The sequence below is a fragment of the Trichoderma camerunense genome, assembly GCF_050948025.1.
Source record: "Trichoderma camerunense strain CBS 138272 chromosome Unknown V8C40scaffold_30, whole genome shotgun sequence".
Lineage (NCBI taxonomy): Eukaryota > Fungi > Ascomycota > Sordariomycetes > Hypocreales > Hypocreaceae > Trichoderma > Trichoderma camerunense.
Window position 1 is genome coordinate 1 of NW_028145340.1, and position 16,824 is coordinate 16,824.

At 50.7% G+C, this 16,824-nt stretch overlaps 7 protein-coding genes across 7 annotated transcripts; 3 read left to right on the forward strand and 4 right to left on the reverse strand.

Annotated features, from left to right (window-relative positions):
- Nucleotides 1-617: 617 nt before the first annotated feature.
- V8C40DRAFT_151143 (glycoside hydrolase superfamily) lies at nt 618-1,709 on the forward strand (the record flags this gene model as incomplete). The annotated part of the gene is made up of 2 exons (XM_083211305.1): nt 618-733; nt 811-1,709. 2 exons carry the CDS (start codon nt 621-623, stop codon nt 1,613-1,615), a joined length of 918 nt encoding a protein of 305 aa, XP_083067338.1. The 3' UTR covers nt 1,616-1,709.
- Nucleotides 1,710-1,803: 94 nt separating this feature from the next.
- V8C40DRAFT_271265 (alpha/beta-hydrolase) lies at nt 1,804-3,579 on the reverse strand (the record flags this gene model as incomplete). Its single annotated transcript, XM_083220259.1, has 3 exons — nt 1,804-2,829; nt 2,879-3,223; nt 3,316-3,579. 3 exons carry the CDS (start codon nt 3,577-3,579, stop codon nt 1,804-1,806), a joined length of 1,635 nt encoding a protein of 544 aa, XP_083067339.1.
- Nucleotides 3,580-4,626: 1,047 nt separating this feature from the next.
- V8C40DRAFT_258833 (vWA domain-containing protein) lies at nt 4,627-7,215 on the reverse strand. Its single transcript, XM_083218810.1, has 5 exons — nt 7,035-7,215; nt 6,728-6,973; nt 6,495-6,675; nt 5,290-6,429; nt 4,627-5,228 (listed from the first exon to the last, which is right to left on the reverse strand). The coding sequence occupies exons 1-5, from the start codon at nt 7,116-7,118 to the stop codon at nt 4,639-4,641; spliced, it is 2,241 nt and encodes a 746-aa protein (XP_083067340.1). The 5' UTR covers nt 7,119-7,215; the 3' UTR covers nt 4,627-4,638.
- Nucleotides 7,216-7,280: 65 nt separating this feature from the next.
- On the reverse strand, nt 7,281-10,218 carry V8C40DRAFT_258836 (ion transporter). Its single transcript, XM_083218811.1, has 3 exons — nt 9,753-10,218; nt 8,835-9,688; nt 7,281-8,778 (listed from the first exon to the last, which is right to left on the reverse strand). The coding sequence occupies exons 1-3, from the start codon at nt 10,022-10,024 to the stop codon at nt 7,796-7,798; spliced, it is 2,109 nt and encodes a 702-aa protein (XP_083067341.1). The 5' UTR covers nt 10,025-10,218; the 3' UTR covers nt 7,281-7,795.
- A 1,634-nt stretch (nt 10,219-11,852) lies between these two features.
- Nucleotides 11,853-13,991, forward strand: V8C40DRAFT_258838 (uncharacterized protein). The gene is made up of 2 exons (XM_083218812.1): nt 11,853-13,050; nt 13,112-13,991. The coding sequence occupies exons 1-2, from the start codon at nt 12,149-12,151 to the stop codon at nt 13,482-13,484; spliced, it is 1,275 nt and encodes a 424-aa protein (XP_083067342.1). The 5' UTR covers nt 11,853-12,148; the 3' UTR covers nt 13,485-13,991.
- V8C40DRAFT_151181 (uncharacterized protein) lies at nt 13,578-13,940 on the forward strand. Its single transcript, XM_083211306.1, has one exon. The coding sequence runs from the start codon at nt 13,670-13,672 to the stop codon at nt 13,850-13,852; it is 183 nt and encodes a 60-aa protein (XP_083067343.1). The 5' UTR covers nt 13,578-13,669; the 3' UTR covers nt 13,853-13,940.
- A 37-nt stretch (nt 13,992-14,028) lies between the features above and the next one.
- Nucleotides 14,029-15,477, reverse strand: V8C40DRAFT_278435 (uncharacterized protein; the record flags this gene model as incomplete). Its single annotated transcript, XM_083221066.1, has 1 exon — nt 14,029-15,477. One exon carries the CDS (start codon nt 15,475-15,477, stop codon nt 14,029-14,031), a length of 1,449 nt encoding a protein of 482 aa, XP_083067344.1.
- Nucleotides 15,478-16,824: the final 1,347 nt, after the last annotated feature.

Below are 16,824 nucleotides of genomic sequence, written 5' to 3' on the forward strand. Positions count from 1 at the left end.
ATTAAAAAAAGCTAATAGTTAAAGATAAATTAATTATTAAACTATTTTAAAGTAAAATAATTACTAAACTATTTTAAAGTAAAATAACCTTTATATTAAACTATATAACTTTTTTAAATAAAAACTATAAGAAATTTAATATTATTAAAGGTTAGCTTAATACTAGGCCTAAGATTAATAACTAAAGAAATATAATAGGGTTAATAAAAAAGTAGAATAAATAAAATAAAGAAGTAGAATAAATAGAACTAAGGCTGTAAACTATTATAGTATATTATATAAAGATTAAGGATTTATTTATTTTATATATTAAAGTTTCTTTTTTTTTATTTATTTACAGTTTTTATAAAATAGTTTTATATATCAGAAGGTTATTTTAGTTTATAATAAAAATATTATACTTATTTTTATTAAGGGGATATTATATAACTTTATATTAAGCTAGCTAGTTCTCCTTTACGCTCCTCCCCTACTTAGTTTTTTCTCTTTATTTTTATTATAATTTAAATTATAGTTACTAAGTTTACTTTTTTATAACTAAGCCTAGTACCTTTAGTCCTTTTATATTTTCTCTTTTTGCTTTGCTCTTTCGTAATCTTCCGCTTGATCCCTTACATAGCATGACTAAGGATATAATTGTTGACATTTGGAATGAGCCAGATGGCGCTGGATTCTGGGCGCGTACACAAGAACAGTACTTGGAGATGTGGGGACGCACGTATTACAAATTCCGGTGAGTCAATGGAAAACATATCTGAGACAGATTTGATGCAACTTTGAAAGTGCTAATAGAATTCTCTTCCGTGGCAGTGCTGAATTTGGAACCAAAGTGCTCCTATCTGGCCCTGCAAGTGCTGGCGAACCCCTTAATAATAGTTGGTTTGCGAATTGGTGCTCTTACATTTCCCACAACGGTAGCATTCCAGACCAATATGCATGGCACATGGAAGGCGGAGGCGGCGATTTGCTGTCTGCCCACGCTGGTTTGCTTGGTTATCTTGAAGAATACAACCTCCCTACTCGCACTATCAATATTAATGAGTATGGAGTCTTCAAAGAACAGGTTCCCTCTGGATCCGCCTGGTGGATTGCTCAGCTTGAAAGAATCAATGCTTTTGGCCTGCGAGGTAACTGGCTCAGCGGTTATCAACTTCATGATTTCATGGCCAGCCTCATTGGCAAGCCAGATTCCCTGAGCAATTACAGCGCAACCTCCACGGGCTATTTCCCCGTTGGCGACTATCAGGTTTACAAATATTATAACCTCAACATGACTGGAAGCCGGTATGGGACCACGCCGTCTTCAGATCTTGCACTGGATGTCTATGCTACAGCTGACCGGGGCCTCGCACGCGTCCTTGTGGGTGTGCGTGTCAAGACGGGGACCTGGGAATTAACTCTAGATAATCTGACCTCCCTTGGCCTTGCAGCCAGCGGCAGTTTGGATGTTCACACTTATGCATTTCCTGCAGTTGAGCAGTATCAGCAGTGGGCCGAAGTTGACAGCCCAATCGATTTGGGATGGTATTCCCACCCGTACACTGATGGATCCGTGACGTTTCCTGTTAACCAGGTTACTACGGATACTGCCTTTGCTTTTGAATTTGCTTACTAACTCTTTGGCTGATATATTTACGTCCGGTGCAGGTGTGCCGGTTTATCTAGCGGGAAGTAGGACGATGTTAGAGTTGGAGATGGACAGCCTTAAAAGGGGAATTGAGTAAGTGTTAAGGAAATCTGACGGATCTGAACGCTTGTACTAAGTATGCTTTGTCATTAACCTTATTCTTTGTGATTTTCTATTTACATCTGCGTGTAGCTTTGCAGACTCTTCCAAAGATCACATCTTGCTATCTGATCAAACGGCACAGGCTCCATGGCAGTATTGTTGGTCTGTAGTCTGATACGCTGCCCCGTGCCTTGGCCCCAAGGATCCCAGTTTGGCGCCGAATGATACTTTGCCACGTTCGGATTCAACTTCGTCACAAAGCTCAAGAAGTAGTGCATGGTGACGGGGACGATTGCCGCGTTGGTCGTGTAGTAGGACGCCGCTGCTGTGCCTGAGTATCCGAGCCCAAACACTGCGCTCGTTTCGAATGTGTGAGGGACGCCGAGGCCGTTGGCGACGTTGTCCGGGTCAAGGACGTTGTAGTGGTAGTTCCAGACGCGACGGGGGTCGAAGAATCTGGCTACGGAGGCGGCAACGGTGTTTCCGGGACAGGTGAATGTGGATTCTCCGTAGGCGGCTTCTGCGGAGGGGAAGTATGCTGCGTGCTTGGGCAGGGGGGTTTCGAGGGGGTATGCGCGGATGATGCTTTTGAGTTGGGAGTCTTGGAGGTAAGGGTAGTTGTTTTTGAGGAATGTCGAGACTTGGGAGGGATTCGTGGCGTTGAAGGCGAAGTATGTGCCTTCGTTGGTGTCGTCGCCGACGAGGACGGGCACGCGGATGAAGTTGCCGCGCTCGAAGTGATTGTACAGGTGGTCTGTGATGAGATCTCCGTCGATGACGGGGAGCCAGTACCACAGAGGCAGAGGATTGTCGCTCGCTGCTCCGATGAAGGGTGCGTTGGGGGCGGCGTTTAACAGGGCTTGGGTGTCTAGATCGCGGAGACAGTCGAGAGATGAGCAGTTTGTGTTGGAGAGGAGCTGGTGGTACTGGAACTCCATGTCTGGGACAGTGCGGAGGGTTGGCCAGAAGGGAGACTCAGGGATTGCGCCGACAAAGAGCTGGGTGTCTTTTTTGGCGGCGTAGGCTGTGAGGTGGTGCGTTACGGAGCCGGCGCCGGCGGAGGCGCCTTGGATGACGACGTGTTTTGGGTTGCCGCCGAACTTGGTTTGTTAGTCTCATTCAACATTGAAGAGGGAATGGTTTGCATACTTTCTTGATATTCTTCTGTACCCAGTGGAGGAGCTTCCTCTGGTCGAGCAGACCTGCGTTGAGATCTCCATCTTTCCTCACATGCTCACTGGCAAGAAATCCCAGAGCGCCAACGCGGTAGTTGAAGTTGACAAAGACAAGGCCATCGCCAGATTGCTTGATGACTTCGGTGCCGTTGTAGTTGGAGTTTGAGTTTTGGGCGTAGCCGCCGCCTTGGATGTAGACCCAGACGGGGAGGTTGGAGTTGAGGGTTGCGCTGGAGGGCTTGAAAACGTTGACGAAGAGGCAGTCTTCTGCGTTGTTTGCGTCTGCTGTTTGGCCGACGGCTACGCAGATTGGGCCAAACTGTTGTTTGAGGGTTAGTTAACTTGATTGATGTGATGTTTATGAGGGTGAGGTGGTTATGATGTTTGTGAGGGTGAGGTGGTTTGACAGACCTTGGAGGCATCTTGGATAGATTTCTCGGGAGTTGGGTCTTGCGGTGCGCGGAATCTGAGATTGCCGAGGGGAGCTTGGGCGAATCTCATGCCTAGGAATTGATCTACTCCTGCATCGAGGCGGGCGCCACGGTATTTGGCGTATCCTAGGTCGACGATGGGGGAAGATTGGGTGGTGTCATCGGATCGCTGGTGAATTGCAGCGCCGTGGGCGATTGGCAGCAAGGAAGTGAGTTGTAAGAGAAACTTCTTAGATGAAACCATGGTTGCTGCTATTTGATATCGTGAGAGCTAGAAGCTCTGATCATGAAGAAGAATGGCAACTCATATTCACGGTGTCGGCAGGTTTTAATTTGTCAACTTGCCTTTTATAGCCAACCCCGGACTATGCAAAGATGGACTGACATTGGCACGCATGAAATCTACTCTACCCCTCACTTTTACAAACCGGCAATCCATTCTGCGTATTCGATGCGACATTGCATCTGGGTATCACCGACCCTCTAGCTTGGAGTTCGTCCGGCTGTTTTGACTGGCTCCCCACACTTGGAGATCGTCCCGGCTGCATGGCTAGTGGTGGTGAAGGGGGTTCCCGATAGGGCCGGGTGAAAGGCATCTGCAAGGTCCTTGTCCAATATCCGACGGAATGGCCGGCGAGATTGATCGTGTGATTTCATGTTCGTTGTTTTGGAGTGCCGACGTAGGACAGATTAGTTATTCTCGGAGGGAAAAGTTGCCATAGATAGCTGTTTTGGCGGGGTTCGTATTCTGGGGTGAAGTGTGCGAGTGTGCTTACTCTTATTCCGTACTTGATTTCTAATGTTTATTGATATTCTAGATCTTGTGTTTGACGTAATGCTGCTTGTGTCTTGGATCTATTACGATATGTGCGGAGTGGAGAGAAACACAAGTCGTGGTATTCTGTGCTTTATACGGATTACCGGATGGCGGGGAAATCTCGTACCTTTGTGCGGCTAATCCAAGACTTGAAGTGGACATAGCCATTCTGAGCGTTTGAAAGGATCCGAGTTGTAAGACATTAAGTAAATTGAGGCGCTGGCATGCGGATACTCGTCGGAAGTAGTCTCTTGTGTAACTGCGGTTGGTTCCGCATATCATGATTGATATTGCATCATGTGAGGCATTGGGCCTGGAGATGTAACGAGTCGCCGTGCAGGTTGGCCAAGTCTTAATATAAAACTGCACAACATGAAATACCGTTTGACTGGATCGGCGTATCGTAAATCCAGGTACCTACTGCCTTGTTTCACATAAGAGCATGGGTCGTGACATGGGCATAGTAATATGAATAATGGCTTAAAATTATGCTGTATAAGCGGGCGGGTGTTCCATTTCCTCAAACTCCTGCATGGACAAATCGTAACCCAAGTGCCTCTTCAGCAGCTCATGAGTCACAAACCTTTCTGGCGTATTCCCCTGTGCATCAACAAAAGACACGTGTGGGTTGACTTCGCTTATTCTTTGCAACTCATTTGCATGCCTATGGTGATGAGGGCAGCCGTCCACTCCGACCAAGAATATGGTGACGTGAACCCATGAGAGACCCAGTAAGTCAAGTTCAAACTCGTCCATGTCTTGGGCCTCTCCATCTAGCAGCAAGAGGACTCTTAGAATGGGCGTCTTCGGTCCCGCTTGCCAGCCGTACACCGGGTGATAGGTCGCTGATGCCGAGTGTTTTTGAAAATGGAGCTCTTTGACCTTTTGCCACCCCGTCATAACGCGTGTGCCGCCTCCGAATCTGACTGTTCCCCAAACCTTTTCGAAATTCTGGTGGTTTAGAATGCCAATGTATTCTGCATGGTTGGCAAATGTGGTTAGCTGGTAACCCTGAAAATTGTGATCGTGGTTGGCAAGGGCGTCTGTGAATCGGCGGATGATGGCTTTGGCAGTATCTGAAACAGAATGAACATGGTTAGCAATTGCCAGCTTTTTGAACGAAATGGAACACTTTACCTCTATTTTTGGGTTGAGTAGATCGAGTGTATCCTGTTATGAGATACTCGTCGTATAGTGGCCGCATTGGCTCAAAGTCCATCGAGCCAGATACGTCTACCAATATCATGCTATCGTCTGACGCAGTCTCTGGAGCATCATAGGGTCGAAATGGCGGAGGCATAACTTGTTTAGAATACCCTTCAGAAGTATGCTGTAGGTGGCAAGTGTCGTCTGCCGCATAATACGCTGGGGGTGGCTCTACGGCAGATGCCATCCTTCGTCGGGCCATGTCGAGTGCGGAGATCATGTCGGGCTTTAGCCTCTGTCCGGCCCCGGCTCTGTGATTCAATACCCAGTATAGCCTCTCTTCTGCTGTATCGTCGTAGCCCCTCCAGGCTGGTGTGATGCCTCTCCACCCTGCACTTGCGTCAACCGTGAACTTGAGTGGGTTGGATATCTGGTTCGCCCACGCCACAGGAATGGGCTCAAAGTAGCCTGCCTGTAGCATATGAAGATATTGAATGGGTTTGAATTGACGCATTTGGGCGATTGTATTAGCCATCCCAACGTTGTTTTGGTAGGTGGTCACGATCTGTCGCCACTCGGCGTCTGGCCATCTGCCATTTTCCTCCTGTATAATCTCGTCACGTAATTGTCTGCATTGGCCCAGCGCCGCTTCTAGCTTGATGGCTGCTCTCTCTTCGGCAGACTTGATTGAAAAGGCCTTCTTTAGCGTTCCGAATCTTGATGATTTGCTAGATGAAGATGCTTCGCCGTTGCTATTGGCCGTTGCACTCGCTGAGCTTTGTTCTCCCCTTTTCTCGGACTTGTCGTAGGCTAGTCCTTCATCCCCCTTTTTTGTTGATGTTGAAGAAGCTTCGCTAGCTAAAATTGACCGTGAAATATCAGGATTCTCAAGGTCCCAAATATTCATCCTTGGCTCCCTTGCATCGATGGCAGACTGGGCCTCCGCGTTGAGCTGTGCATTCAAGCTAATAGTCTGATGAACTGAAAGACTGTAATATCTAGCTATAGGACGCGCCATATATATATAGCTCGAACTAAAGTTGCCATACGGCGAGGTGACGCGCATTTTATACGGATTCTTGGAATAGTAACCGAACCTTGTTTGGTAGCAGTCATGATATGACTTTTCACCTACAAATCCGTCAGTCGAGCCGATGAGCAGTCGAGGGCCCCTGAGGGCATCTGGCGTCTCTTACCCGGGTACATGACGGCTTCTGACCACTTATTCTGCACGAGAAGGCGTCGTACCTTTAGAGCCATGTATTGGTGAATGTCACACCCACAGAGGAAGCCGTCCACATCATGCTCTGGCTCGATGTCACTGTTGAATATGCGGTGTGCTAATTGCACCTGCTGAAGAGTATTTTGCATTTCTTGCTGTGACTTATGAGATTGGAGTTCAGTAGATTAGGGGGGAGCACACGCAAACCTCATCTCTGGCACGTATCCTCGCTGCCTCAATCACTTTGTTCGTGTGTGTCCGTAGATGTTGATGGACGGCGTGTCCTCCGCCGTTGTTGGACGAACCATGTGATGGCGCATGGTACGCCGGAGGCGCTTCGTCGACTGAGCTAGGGACGACATTGGCTTGTTTGAGAGACTTGGTTTCGGGCTGTGAATATTTCCCCGGGTTATCGAGGTATTCCTCCACCGCTTCGTCTATGCTCGCCGCGCCCTTGCCACAGAATTAGCAGCTGTGATTGCTGACCTCGAGATTTGAGCAGTTACGTATGCACCTCTAAAAAGACCCACGCCTTGCCCTCGTCGGCATCTGGAACGCAGGAGATGAACTTGGCTATCGCGTCTTCGGAAGGCACCATGGTGTAACAAGGAGTAACTGTGGAATTTGGACCAGAAGCTCTAGCATGATATTAAATTGAAATTGAAAGACATTCAAACAGTCTAAATATGCGCGACTTGGATCTAGTTGCGCAATCATTCAGTATCGTGGCTGTGACGGCTAAATCGGCACACCACGTGCAGCCACTTACATACATAGTAACTTCCGGCTGTCGGAAGGATTTGGATTTATATCTTTACCAACGCGCTTAACGCATGGAATATTCTTTAGCTACAAACACCCCACTGTAAGCTAAGATTTTCAGCTATACAAACTAAGTAAGTGTGATGAACCGGGTTTCTATAGTAATAATAGCTTCTAGCTGAAGAATTAAGAGAAGTATCAAAGAAACATCCAAATAATTTCCCTTGAGCGTCTACCGATATAAACCATCACGCAAAAGGCAGTGGGCGGAAAGCCAGTGTGAATAATTTTATTCATATAAGTCATCATCATCTTTCTAGGACTGTAGGGGGTAGAAGTTTGCGGAAATGGCCCCCATACAAATATTGGGGGGTTTCGATTCTTAGGTGGTTGTAGACTTTTGGGGATATAATATCGTATGCACAGCCGATCCCTGACACTATTTCATCTTCATCAATGTATACACCCATTCCTTCATGTCGTATTCGATATTCGACGGTCAATGATTAATACTCAGACACTGTTGTTATTGCCGGTTTCGATCTTGTCATTCACCATCTGGCTCTCCCTCATTGATACGACAATCGATGTCAGCTGGTCAATCTTCTGCTGCAGCTCCATAAGCTGAGCCTCAACTGGCGAGGGCGCATCAACATCGTCCTCTTCGCGATTCCGGCTAGACGGACGCAATTTCATCGCAGATCTAAGAGATGCAATTGGGGGACGGCCGGCAGCAGATGAGGGTCGAGCGGCCTCCGACCTACGGCGTCTCCCCTTAGGCTCCTTTGGGCCCTTGAAGCCGCGGAACTCGTCATCATCATCGCCCTTGTACTTGAGATACTCGTACAATTTGATGACGCCCACAATGGGCGCGTGGGTCACCTTGAGAAGCCAGATCCTACCTTGGCGGTATTTGTGGGACCTCGGGAAGATGTATCGCCATGGCCGGAACAAAACCAAGGAAACAAGGTTGAACGGGGGGTAAAAGTGTGTCAGGCGGTTGCTGGTTGAGGCCTCCAGCACGTACACGCTGTACACGTAGAGGTACTCCTCCTTGGCGTGGGTGATGACGCGAGAAAAGCTGTTGGAGAGCATACCGGTGAGCGAGCCCATGAGAAGGAACGACGACAAAGTGATAAAGATGATCATCAAGGGAGGTCCAAAGATGGGATCAATCTGGTCCATGATCTCGAATCCCACATAGCTCGAACCATAAAATATCTTGGTCAAGATGCCCGTCATCTTACCAAAGCTAAAGATGTCTCTGCCCACGAGGGAGAAGGTGGTCAGGAAGCCAAGGTAAACAACAATGACAAGCACCATGAACTTGATAAAGTCCTTGCCCATCTCCTTGAGGCAGGGAATAAGCGTACCCCAGTAGGGGCTCAGACTTAGGATGGAGCAAATACGGGGGATCATGAAGAGAGCCTCCAAGGCCAGCACATCAAATGCCAGGTCGTTTAGGCGCAAATCTTGACGCATGATACCGATAATTCCTTGGTCACAATTAGCACTCGGTGTTTCTTCTGTGAGCAAGAGGTACGACACTCACTTAATACAGCAAAGATGGTGCCAATGAGGATCATAATCATGTCAAACAAATTCCAGATGTCCGTTGCGTAAAAGATGGCTCCGGCATCAATCCATTCACTCAATTCATCGTAAAAGAAGGCAGCCAGCCAGAAGAACAAGGCGATTTCGGGGCCAGTCAGGCGGCTTTCCTCCCGCACAATGAGGACAGAGTAATACAAGCACATGAAGACGACAAAGAACAAGACTTCCCAGCATTTGAGATATTTGGGCACACGGAGTCGGGAATAGGGATCCGACGTGAATGGGTTATAGAAATGGGGGTGCTTGGTCGAGTTGAGCGACATGGAATCCCAGAAAACAATGTCGCCATTCCATATGCCCACGATGATCTTCTGCACGACGTGCTGGCTGAGAAATCTCTTGGCGTCGGCAATAGCAGCAATCTCAAGAGCATTTAGACCTTCAAAAGCGGCGGTTGGGTCATCATCATCATCACCTCCATCATTCTCGTCATCCATGCTAAGATTGGTTAAGCGAGAAAGAGACGACAGAAGCTGTATCTTCTTGGACGAACTTCCCGCAGGGAGATGAGCATCTGAGCCGTCAAAAGAAGCCAGCACGCGAGGAATCAAGGGAGTGCCCTCGCCAGCTTCGGGATCCGATGGGAAGAGGCGATCAGGCTCCTGCTGCTGTTGCTGTTGCTGTTGGGCCTTTACCTTCTTATGGTCAGGGATCTCGTAGAGGCAAAAGGTCACAGCCTCGCGCTCCGAGTGGTGGGTCAAGAATCTCCAGGCTACAATCTCACAGGCATTAGAGCGAGCTTCGCCGACGCCCTGGTTATCACGATCCGAGGCATAGTGCCATTTGAGCGCCCTAGCAGTGGGTGATAAGTCAAGCAAGCACAAAAGGGCCGGAATTGGGCGTCAAGAGAACCTACAAAAGAGCATTGACGATGGCCGGGTTGGCGCAGGTATCAGCCAGATGGTCAACCAAGAGGCGCAGCGAGGTGCCGGCCGACGTCGTGCGCAGCTGCTCAAAGCTGCTGGGCAGCTCGATGGCCTCGGTGATGTACTGGCCCAGCTTCTTGACGACGAGGCGGAATGAGTCGTCCGGGCCGATGTAAGGGGGCTCGATGTAATCAAAGCGGGCGGAGAAGGGACTGCCCTCGCGGACAGGCGGCGGTTTCTTGAGCTTGACGCGGATGGGCATCTTCGCTGTGCTATGCTGCTGTACAGAGGCGAGTGGCAATCTCCAAAATCTCGGCAAAAAGAACAAAACAGGACAAAGGAGATGATGATGATGATGCCAAGAGAGGTTGACGAGAGCAGAGCGAGTCCCCAAAACAAAGAAAAGAAGCTCAAGAGAGGGGAGCAAGAGCCAGACGAGGTTGAGACGTGATAATGGATGGAGCTGTCGAGATGGATGGGGAAGCTACAATCAATTGATCTTAGCGACGTCAATCTAGCGCGGCGTGGCCTGTGCGTGGCGCAGGTGACTGTCGATTGCAGGTGCATTGCGGTACGGGAAGAGTACTTGACTCCACGCGGTGCTGCTGGTCAACAAACAGAGCATCACTGCGCTATTTTGCTACCTGTACAACCTCAACTGTGCCTTCCCTTCCGAGCTGTTTGAGGTATCTCACAAGTACCCTCATGCAGCACCTGCTGCTAGAACCGCTATTACGGGTCGCTGGTCCCCTAAAACATGAGGTCAAGTGTCGCATCGCCCACTCCCACATGCCAATGAGAAGAGCTGCAGCCGCCATGCTACCGGACATCCATTGGTGCCGTTTCAGCCAGCAACCCCTGTAGCACCTTCTTTTTATTTTATTGATTTATTTTCTGGGAATTGATGGTGTTGAGAATCGAAAAGCGAATCAATTGTCAGATGCAGCTCTCGAATGGGGTTGATGCAGCAACTCCACCACTCTATACTTATACGTCATCTGGAGGCTCATATCGATCTCACTACAGTGCATACAAGATGGGAATCGTAATCGCCTTAGTCCGTAATAGTACCCAAGTTGCAGCAGGGAGAGGAAAAGCAGCCTTTGGACGTTGCTGGTGGATCAAAGCTGATTTTGTGGTCTCGGCTCGGAGAGGCAGTGTTCCAGACACTTGACAGCATCTCGAGATACGGCACCTCCAGATTACTCTGAGACCGGAGTTCGGGTACCGGAGACATTACAAAAACCTCAATTGCCTTGCCTCTGTCTGGTCGTCACCACGTTTCGCTTCTCTCAGCGCCTTTGCACCTGTTTCACGCTCATGGTTGCCACGACGCAGTGTTTTATTTTGGCGTCGACTCTTTATCGTTTCATGCTAATAAACCTCAATCCAGCTAGGTTCACAGCATTGCTCCCTTAACACTAGAATGTAGTATACGCGTAATTGCTCATCGGGCAGTGCCATGATTCAACGCCCGCTCAACTTCTGTAATAAATACCCGCGCTACCCAGCGTGTAATATCGCAAACGCCCAAAATCAATGCATCCATTGATCTCTCTTAATTGAGCGTTGCCCCCAGCTACTGAGCTTGGCCTAGCTAGTCCGGGCCGTTGCTACATGTAATTAGGGCCACCAATCGGTAGCCGCGAATTCAGGGGGGCTTGACTCAGGGCGAACAAACAAAAAAAAACACCACGGGTTCAAGTGTCGTTGAGTTGTATGATAGCGCATGGGCCTTGAGAGTCTGTGTCACTTTTATTCCGCACAATTCAAATTTGACGCTCTTTAGACCTTTAGTAGCGACGCAAGGGGACGGACCTGAAGCAAGTTGCCACTGAAACATGCAATGTAGCCGCCTCAAAGAGTGAGAAGCTCCCATAGTAGGTAGACAATGTAATTCGCAGTGTATTCAGAGAGCACTATTTTATTCACAGCTCCCTCACCTCACCTCACTTCACTTCATCTCACTCATCTCACATGCTCGCCCTACGGCCACAGCCCTCTGTTTGTTTACCGTAAATAATAAGCTCTCAATGCCTATTTATACCATCAACCCACCCTCCACGCAAGATTCAATCGTCCCGCTGCACCCTCCATTGGCCGCATTGCTCGACTAATGTATGCCAGTTGGGTCTTGCAGGGGTCAATACGAACAAGGCACACTACCCGAGCAAAAAGCATGAGTAGCGCCAGTGCGACCTTGACTTCCATGTTCACAAATCTGCAATCTGCCAAACACACCTTCATCTGCAGCTTCTCTTCCCTCTTGCACGTCAGTTTCCCTAGTTCCCTAAGGCACCTCTTGGTTTGTGGCTTTGTTTCCTTTGTCCGTCAACTCTCTCCTATTTTTGCGCCTAGAGTGTTATAGACAACAGCCACCAACAAGATGATCGTGGCCCCTCCGCCGCGATCCTCCACTCTCACAGCCCTCGCCGTGTCCTCGACCCTCCTCCAGATCGCATCGAGCCATGCGCTGCCCCGAGAAACAAAAACAGTCGCCATGCGCGAGCTCAACGTGGCGCCGTGGCCCATCGCCCCCACGCCAGCGCCTTTTCTCAGATCAATGCCGGAGCGTCATCTGCTGCAGCAACGGGACTTCAACACCGTCTGTGGCTTTATAGGGGGCGACCCAAACTTCCCAGCCACGTGCCTCGCCGGATCGCACTGCGCCGTTGACGTCGAGAACAAGGCCATCGGATGCTGCCCGGATGGCGCGCCCTGCACCGAGGGCATCTTCACCGGCTGCGTCGACGTCAACAGCCCGCCGCAGACGGAGCTCAACCCCTACGTCTTCACCTGCACCGGCGCCGACGTGTGTTACCAGAACCATTTCGACGGGGGCTTCTTCCAGTTTGGCTGCGGCGCCTTTTCGCATCTGGCGACAACGGTGGCTACCACGGCGGTTAGTCGCTCGCCGTTGGACTTTAGCCACGTCTCTTTCCAGCTGACGGCGACGCCCACGCTTCTGTCCGAGCCGACGACGATTGGATCGCGGACCGGAACTGAGTCTACTTCCAAGACCACCAGTCGCGCGACCAGGACCAAGGGCACATCTGACACTTCTGAGACGGGCACGGCTACCGCAAGCGACTCAGCCTCAACCGGAACCTCGACGTCCACCTCCACCTCAACCCCTGATCCCGCTGCGCCGACTTCCAGCGGCAGCTCAAAGGCCGGACCCATAGCCGGAGGCGTGGTCGGTGGTCTCGCCGGTCTTGCTCTCCTTGCCGGCCTGATCTTCTACTTCCTCCGCAAAAGGAGAACAGCCACGCCAACCCAGTACATCACGTAAGAAATTTCCATGCGCCATTGCTTTTCACAAAAATACCAAGACACTAACCATAAACAGGCCATCAACTGAGAAATACGACAACTTTGACCCCCGCACATACCCTCCAAACACCGCTCTCCTGACAGAAGAAAGGGGCATTCACGGCGACGAAGCTGAAATGACACCGATTACCCCAAGACCTAGCCAACCCGCCCCGCAGCTCGGCGAGCTTGGCCTCGCTGTGCCTCTCGATCCTGGATACGGCAGGCCGTCAGACGAGATTCCCCTGACGGAGACTGCTCCAAAGCCAAGCTTCGTTCCGCCGCCGCTGGATCCCGAACCCGAAGATGACAGGCCGTACAACCCACGGAGAAGAGGTGATGGCGACGGCGCCTCTTTCTGGTCCCAGACCAGATCCGAGTCTCGGTCTCGTGGCCGGCCGTGGGTTTGAGGAATTCGACTCTGAAATGATACCCCTTAAAAAGAGAAAATGAAAATCCGTTTGTATATGCTGAGTCATAGCGGCTGCTACTTTTGTTATACCGTTTTTGTAATGTTTGAATCCGAAGACCACCCTCGAAATACCTTCTAGAAATACCTCTCTACCCGCAATGACATTCCCCTTCCTCTAAGGGAATGACACTCCTAAACCTCCACATATCATACTCATACTTCATCTCTGCTTGTCTTTCGCAAATTAATCACGTTTGGCTTGGAAAACTGCTGGCTTTGGCATGTTCTCTTTTTTTATCCCTTTTTTACGCGTACGTATATTGTAGTCGATTAGATACGGCTAGAGGAAGGGGATTACGACGTTGACCGGCAGATGGGGCGTTGGAATACTGCTTGTTTCGAATCCATGAACGTTAGCATAATATATTATGGACATACTGCCAACATCAAATGTATTTCTTCCCATCACCAGAATAAGAGTCTTTGAGAGAAGAATTGAAACAGCATATATTTTTACAAGATATTTACCTGTTTGATGCGTGTCATGCCGTGACACCTTGCCCGCCAACGGACCAGATCTTGATTGACGATTCATCAAAGATTCTGCTATGATGATTGTATCCGTCAAGAGTAGGATCAGCCCCCGCAGAGGCAGTATCCAAGTCTTGTTCTCGCGGATACCCCCAGCCTCCCGAGCATGTTGCCGCAACAGAGCCGCTAGAGTGTACAATCGTGCTTCCTATCGGAGACTCATGGGCTTTCCACGTCCAGCTAGGATCAATGGCATCGTTCTGCATACCAACCCCCTCCCATACCGCCACCGTGCCATGCTGGGTGCCGGCCCAGACCTCAAAGCCGGTTTCTGCAGGAAAGACGTCAAAGTGCAGCCGCTGCTGCGTGGTCGACCTGCGTCCCTTGAGCACGGCCAACAGCTGCCCGGTTCCCCGGATATCGTACACCAGCAGCCCGTCAGCCTGACGCTCGTTGACGACAAGGTACCGCCCGCAGGGGCTCCACGCCGTCTGCACGACGCCCTGGCCTCCCAGGCTGATACGAAACGCCTTCTGGTCGGCATCCGCGATCGACCAGTTCGCAACAACTCTATCAGAACGGTGGAGATCGTACGTGCCCATCCAGCGGGTCCAGGTGCCGGCCGCAAGGATGGATCCGTGGCCATTGGCGTCTGCAGGAGGCGATGACGCCAAGGCGGCCACGGTGCCTTTCATGCCGACGCCGCTACCCTTGGCGATGTGGCGCCGGGATGGAATCGTGGGAACGGTGACCGTTGGGCCATCCGAGCAGTGGCCAGACACGTCAAAGAGATCGATGCGGTTCGCTGAGCCGCAGACGAAGTGAGTGCCAGGGTATTCCCAGAGCAGAGACGCAGGGGTGATGTACTGCTCGGACTCGTGCCGGATAAGCTTATAGGTGTAGAGGGGGGTTCGGCTGGCGACAGCAGCAGCAGCAGCAGCAGCAGCACCCGTCTTCGTATCCTCTGGCTGAGGAAAGGCGTGGTAGAGATGGAGGGGATGATCTCGACAGCCAACCAGAAACATTTGCGAGGCCGGATTGGCCAGGGAGAAGTAGGGCGCGGCGGCGAGGGTTTGGGTGGGCTCTGGGAGCTTGATGCTGGCCTGGCAGCCCAATTTGCGCGCTTCTCCTGCAGGCTGCAGGAGGTCTGCAGGAAGGACAAAGGATGATACGGTCTGGTCGGATGATAGGGCGAGAATGACGGTGCCGTCGGCTGTCCATTGCGCAGACGAGTAGAAGCGTCGGTTCAGCGTATTGAGGCCGGCATCAGGGCCTTTCCCGCTGTTCTCGCTGCTGTCCTTACGGTTTCCATTTCCCTCGCCAAGTAGAGACTTGTCGTCCAATTCCGGCCTGTTCACGGCGAGACGCTCAGCAAGCAGGCGGATGGCGGGCGCCTCTTGTTGCCCGCCATGAGCGAGAGGCGGTGCTTCAGGTTGGTCTTGGTCTTGGGCCTGGTCCATGGTCATGGTATTTGCACTGGCATTGGCATTGGCACTGGCATTGCTGCCCCGGTAGACAAGGCTCGAGCCGGTCCACATTCACCGCTGCATGATCGATGGGCTCCGTGCTAGAAGATGGTGGCGATGAGTGTCCAATCGAATCAGCCGGATGTCGCCGTAATCAGTGAGTTGTTCAGGTTTGACGACTTGAGGTGCTGAAAATGCAAGGGAGGAAAAAGATGGGCGGACGCTAAAGGCGGAAGCCCTGAAAAATCAAGGTTACTAAGGTACCTAGCGCGTACTCTGTACTTGGAAGCGTGCCTTAGCACCAACCTGAAGGTACCTTGGGGAGATCTAAATGGGCTGCCCTACCCGACCGGACGACGTCATTCCAGCACCTTGAGGGTCCTGGGTCGAGTACGGAGTACGGAGTGCGTACAAGGCAGTACTTTGCGATTGATACCTCCGAGAGCTTATAGGTGCTGACGGCCCTGACAAGGATTGACCTCAATATTGGATCTTATGTACTATTGACCCTATGTACGTATGTAACAAAAGGTCTGGAGCTCATCACTCGCACTGAATTGGGGTTCCATGACAACTATTAACATTCAATGTTCAAGCCTCTCTCCTTAGTGCAAAGTGGTGGTGTTAGCCCCCTGTGGCCCTCGATACGGGGTACATTAGCTTCTCGGGGCTTTCAGAGGCAGCAGCTGCTCCAAGCACCAACATGTAGGGTGACACTGCAGCCGTGATGGGATCAGGTGGCTGAACTGCTTGATCCGTGCCGATTAATTGCCTGCGAGCACTGAGACCTCGAATATGTAGATTTAGTGAGCTTCTCTTCCGACTGAGGGCTCTGCACAAGACTTCCAACGACTGGCCTAATCCCAATCCCTCCCTATGAGAATGAGAATAAGATCAATCCCTCCCGTAACCGCAACGCCGCCCGCACGCATTGACTCATTCTGTCCATGTCAGTCATAATCATTGCTGAGTGACCCCTTACATGTATCGTGTACCTGGTGGTTGCTGCCTACGAGTACCAAGCCAAGACCTGGGCTGCCCGTATTCTCTTCCCCCCACCCCCCAGAAATGGATAGCAGGCACCGAATGATTTCCCCGACCAGCCCAAAGTTTCCTAGCACTCGGGGCTGCTGCTAAAGGGATTGAAGCGCTGAGTGTGGGCGGATGAGCTCTCCGTACCCCGTACTCGCTAGCAGGTACAGGTACTGCGGCGCTAGCCCTCAGCAGCACCCGTTAGCCCGTTAGCGGTAGCCGTTAGCAGTACTGGGTACTTCGACGGGGGCACATGGACCGCTAGCAGCACAAGCACAAGCACAAGCACAAGCACAAGCTCACCATCTC